This window comes from Alligator sinensis, unplaced genomic scaffold (assembly GCF_000455745.1).
Source record: "Alligator sinensis unplaced genomic scaffold, ASM45574v1 scaffold583_1, whole genome shotgun sequence".
In the NCBI taxonomy this organism is placed as follows: domain Eukaryota; kingdom Metazoa; phylum Chordata; order Crocodylia; family Alligatoridae; genus Alligator; species Alligator sinensis.
In genome coordinates this window covers 1,915,511-1,921,325 of record NW_005841983.1, presented here as the reverse complement: position 1 = coordinate 1,921,325, position 5,815 = coordinate 1,915,511, and the positions used below count along the sequence as shown (strand labels likewise).

At 41.2% G+C, this 5,815-nt stretch overlaps 1 protein-coding gene across 1 annotated transcript in view; it reads left to right on the top strand.

Annotated features, from left to right (window-relative positions):
• The first annotated feature begins 2,689 nt into the window (after positions 1 to 2,689).
• BEND2 (BEN domain containing 2) overlaps positions 2,690 to 5,815 on the top strand; it is a 59,925-nt gene continuing 56,799 nt past the window's right edge. The window contains exon 1 of the mRNA XM_025201120.1: positions 2,690 to 3,017. Within this exon, the coding sequence (XP_025056905.1) occupies positions 2,690 to 3,017 (328 nt within the window). The remainder of the gene's footprint in view (positions 3,018 to 5,815) is intronic.

The following is a 5,815-nucleotide window of genomic DNA, read 5'->3' as shown; positions in this document are numbered from 1 at the left end:
ATGCAATTTAATAAAGATAAATGTAAGGTACTCCACCTGGGAAGGAGGAACCCCCAGCACACTTATAGGCTGGGGAGTATCCTTCTCAGCAGCTCAGAGGCAGAGAGGGATCTTGGAGTCATAATTGACTTCAAGATGAACATGAGCCGGCAGTGTAATGAGGCCATCAACAAGGCCAATTGCACCTTGTCGTGCATTAGCAGGTGCATGACTAATAGATCAAAGGAGGTGATGCTCCCCCTCTATGCGGCACTGGTCAGGCCACAGTTGGAGTACTGTGTCCAGTTTTGGGCACCACACTTCAAGTGGGACGCGGAGAATCTGGAGAAGGTCCAGAGGAAGGCCACTCGCATGATTAGTGGCCTTCAGGAAAGACCCTACGGGGGGAGGTTGAGAGAGCTGAATCTCTTCAGCCTTCACAAGAGACGGCTGAGGGGAGATCTTGTGGCCGCCTATACATTTATTAGGGGAGGTCAGCAGGGACTAGGTGACGCGCTGTTTACTAGGGCGCCCCAGGGAGTGACTAGGAATAACAGGTGTAAACTAGTTGAGAGTGGATTTAGGTTAGATATTAGGAAGACATTTTTCATAGTAAGGGTGGCCAGGATCTGGAATGGGCTTCCAAGAGAGGTGGTGCTATCACCCAGCTTGGAGGTCTTCAAGAGGAGGCTAGATAGTCACCTGGCTGGGGTCATCTGACCTCGGTCCTCTTTCCTGCCAGGGGCAGGGGGTCGGACATGATGATCCATTGTGGTCCCTTCCGACTCTACAATCTATGAATCTATGAATCTAAATGCTTAATAGATTTATAGTTGAAATACAGTAGTTGAAATATCTCAAAATAAGAAGGAAAGGCCACTGACATTTGTAGCAGTTGTCACAAGTCACATTATGCTTCATCTTGTAGTAATAGAGTGCTGCAAAAAAGAATAGGGATGCAAAGAAAAACATCTAATCCTGATTAATCAAAGAGCATTCTGAGGAAATCAAAAAAGAATTACAGAACCATGCAATAAATACCCAGGTTTTCAGTTTATGCATAGAACAAATTGGTACAGCATTATATAGTTGTTTGATGGTATTATTGCTGTAAATGTTCCTTAGTTTTGGCAAATAACTTGAGCCTTGATTATTAGTGGTAGGTGAACTTCTTAAATGGTTTCCCTGTTAAGGACAATAAAACTGGTTGTCTTTCAGATCATTTGGAAACTATAGACCCGCAGACTGAACCCATCCATCTGTTTCTGCTCCCTGTATTTTTTGAATTTTTTTAAAAACTTAAGAAATAGTTTAGAAAGGGTGCTCAATCTGGGCCTAGTCTAAAGCCCCCTGAAGTCAATGGGAGATGGACTGGCTGTTGTGTCTTTATGTTAATCTAGTACCAATGCTGATGCCAGCTCGCTAATAGAATCAGAGAAAAATATGGATATATTGATAAATGGTAATGGTAATCAGAGAAAAATATGGCACAAGGTATTACCTAACCCAAGATAGAATGATTGTGTCTAAGCTGTCTCAGACAAATATTTGTCTAACTTACACTTAAAAACTTACAATGACAGAGATTCTACAACCTCCCTAAGTAATTAGTTCCAGTGCACCCTTATCATTTGAAAGTTCTTCCTAATATCTAATGAGAATCTCCCTAGGTGCAATTTCAGCCCATTACTTCTTGTCCTGCTTCCTCCACCCACTGCTGAGCACCCCTTCCCCCAGCACTTAGAGCTTCTTTATATCAACCCCCTTTGTATCTGATGAGTTATCAAATGCTCCCTCAGCCTTCTTGTTTAAGAATAGCTTCAATTCTTCCAATCCAATGCAATTATTTTCTACCTCTCTGATAATTCATGCTGCTCTCCTCTAGGATCTTTCCAATTTGTCTCCATCTTTCTTAAAGTGTTTACCCAGAACTGATTATATTAGTCCAGGTGGGGCCTTGTCCTTGATGAATACATTATAATAATCAGCTCCTGTGACTTTTAGATGGCACTCCTATTAATACACTCCAGAATGTTATTAACATTTTCCCCCTCAGTCTTTATGTAACATTGACCCCACCCCTTTAAAGAGCAGTAACTACCTCTCAAACCCTCTATCACAAGGCCCCAGCAAATTCCCACCTGCCTCTGTCCACTAAGATCTTTTCCTTCACACCTCCCTCCTGGTTTTCCTTGTGAACACATTTTATCAGCTCCACATTCTTCTAGTCGGTCACTTAAAAAAAAGCAAGCAAGCCAGCCAGGCAGAAATCGTAGGTTTGCAGATATTCTTGTATGTGCAATAGGGCAGGTCAGACCACATGGCCATTTCCAGATTTAAAATCCATTTATTGCCCAAAGATTTTACACCCCAATCCAAAACTCAAATGAATCTTTTCCCTCTCTCCAGGTTTCTCTCTTTCACTTGCTTCTCTGATTTTAACAACATTCATCTCCCTGCCTCCCAACTCTACTCATATTCATAACAGCCTCCTTAATCCATCTCCCAACACTCTGACCTCCCATATTAATCCTGTAGACATTTTTCCTATCCAGCAGTCTCCCTATTCCACTTTGCTTTTAAAGTCTTAGCTGTTGGACCATGTCTTAAGACACTCTCCACTTCCCCATTTGGTTTCTGCCTCCCTCTTCTTCTGTTTCAGTTCCACATAGATTCTGTGCCCCTCGCCCCATACAACCTGCCTAAGGAGATGGAAGAACAAGTTATTGCTGGGTTCATGACTGATTTCCCCAAAGCAAGCCCAGCTCCCTACAACCCAGCTAAATTCTCTCCTCCCCAGTTCTCAGACCATTTCAATAGCCTGGGGTGGGAGGGAGGACAAGGGGAAGTGGTTACAGAAATTAATCTCACTGAAACTTCTTGTCTATCTAGTAAGAAAGCAGAGAAGCCCATGCAACTGAGACTCCTACACCACAAAACACTAATTCAGCAGTCAGCTGGAAGTGAAGGAAGGAGAATTTTGCTGAGAGCTGCTGTGGAAAGAAGGCCCACCCTACCTCAGGCAAGACACCCTGAAGGTAGGGATAGGCTACTACTTTTTTTCCTCTGCAGCTTGCTAAACATTATTGTCAGCAATCATCTTATTTGAAGAAGATATCCTATGTAGATGAGATGATGCCATAACCAGATGTCTGTATTATTTCCAAACTAACGCCATAGATTTGTTTTAAAACACAGCTTAGTGAAGTGACATTTTTAATATTTTATATGTACACTAAATGTTTATAATTATATATACACTAAATGTCTGACAAGAAATTATTCTTTGAAGGAAAGGGTGGGAGCAAAATGTCAATTCAGTGTATAATCTGTTTAAATACAAAGCCTGTGGACAAAAAAAAGGACTATGTTTATAAGCAAGATGTGTTTATCAAAAAATTAACGGCAAAAATTATCATTCAGTACATAGCATTGTCAATGATAATACATTTAGGGCAGCCGCCCTGAAACTAACTCTTCTCATGTTCAAGGCTTGGCAGTCGTGAACTGAGGAGAGCTAGTAATTTCATGGTTGTTAATACCCCAGCACTGACCGTTATGTGCACTTAAGGAGCAGTGTTCCTAGTGATATCTGTGCTGTAGTATTAGCAGCCCAAAAACTAGTTCACATAATTTTCAAGGCTTTTAATAGCAGTCTTTTGACAGCTACTTTCTCTTTCCTGTTTCTGGCACAGATAAGCAGAATATAATGGAGTTACCAAGTGGACAGTAAGGCTAAAAGATACTACGCACTTTGTGTTGACCAACAGGCTATTGCAGTGTTACTGTGTAAACAACAGACAACAAACTAGGGCTAAAGTTATGCAATGAAATGAATTATGTACTGATCCAATAAGAATACAACTGAAGTATACTGCAATAGTACATTGTACTGATACCAAGTTAGTAGTACACTATACAGTCTGGTATCAGAGTAATCTTAAGAGAAAGGAAGTGGAAGGTACAGGTTTTATTCAATGTTCTTCCAGCACTGTGTGTTAAATAAGGATCAATAAGAAGCTACTAGAAGCATTGTGGCAAAAAAATAATCTAACGATATTGGTTTACTATGCTTTTAAGATTAGAACCATTAAGGCTCAAGTGCCTCAAAATTGGCACTTGAGGATGCCAGTCTAATAAAAGCAGCTGATTATTGATTTCCAAGTGAGAAAAGACTTTAGACGCTATTACTGATGATCAGTAAGGGATAATGGAAAGTTTAACTACTCCTTCAACCTCTCCCAAAGTGGTTTTGAAGTAAAGGTGACAGCACTGATTTCTGGGAGATTTACAGGAAAAAAACACTAAGGAGGTATTTCATAGGATTCTTATCCTCAAGTAATTGAGCACTACAAGGCCATTTTGATTTTCCAGAGTGAATCTTACTAATGGTAGGTTGCGGACAGAAACAGATCTGAAACACAGAAAGCTTTTATAGCCTTCAAAGTGCTCAGAGACAGGTTAACGCATGGCATGCTTTTCTAAGTCTGCTACCCCTAGAGGACATCTTCCTGATACGTGTTAAATCCTTAGGACAGAAACTGATGCAAGTATAAAAATAAAATAATAAGCATAGGAGTATCATCTGAAAATGAACCAAAGAAACATGAATATATAACCAGGTACACCATCTATATAAAAGAGCATTTCCCTCAGCAAAAGAGTGACATAGGCTTTTTCAGCGGGTTTCTTCTTCTTATACAATGTTTCAGCATTTAGAAAGCAAGTGAAAGCACTGCATAAGTGAGAACGCCATTCAGCTCTATTGTCAGAGTACAATTAGGCATTTAGATGACCAGGAAGCATATTCAAACCGTCTGCTTTTGTGTTGCCCAACTCAGGACCCCTGTGTTACGACACAAAGCTCGTTTGATATTTGGGAGCATTCCCTGCTGAGACCTAAAGAACTCAAGGCGGTGGCCTACCACGATCAAGGATTGGGTATTCTGAAGGTGTTGGTTGTAGCCGTGTTGGTCTAAGGACACAGGCAGACAAGGTTCTTTGGGTAAATGTGGGCACATCTACGAGACACTTACTGCGCATTAGCCTAATATGACTGAGCAGTAGCTTGTAACAGCAAAAACTGAGCTAATAGCCTACTGCATAGCATTATTAGCAGGGATCCTGGTTTTCTCTGATTTAAAAAAAAAATCCCCAATTTTTGGATTTAAAAAAGTAACCCAGAATCCACATTTTTTTCCTTGATTAAAATGAAACACCACACTATACACATCTATATATGGGCATTTCATTTTAATCCTGGAAAAATACAGTTTTTGGATTACTATTTTGAATCCGAAAAATGGGTGTGTGTTTTTTTTTTAATCGGAGAAAACCAGGATCCTGCATGGAGTGAATAGTCAAGAAGCCAGAAGCTGGTATGCACGTTGGGTGGCCGACTCTGACCAAAGCTATTCCAGGAGATGTTTTTTCCCCTGAACATGACGTAATGTCATGAATTGTTCTGTTCAGCCCTTCACAGTAAATATCACTCTCCTGGATTGCTTTCAAGAGTAACCGAGAGATGGGCACCAATTCCAGTAGACTCCCCGCCCATCAGGGAGGGTTGACAAGCCTGTAAGCATGCAAGAAAGCCAGCCAGCGACAATGTACATGGAGGAGTCCACGGGTGAGAGTCAGGTAGCGCATTCATGTACATGGAGATCTCTTTTACTAGACCAAATAAATAGTTGGCAAACTTGTTCTTTGCGAGCTTGTAGGCACAAGCCCTTCTTCAGGCTGAGGAAAAAGCTGCTGGATGTTGCAAAGGCAGCTCAACCATTACGAGAAAGCTGGGCCTTTCCCCCATTTTTAGCGGGGACAAGATTTTGGGGGG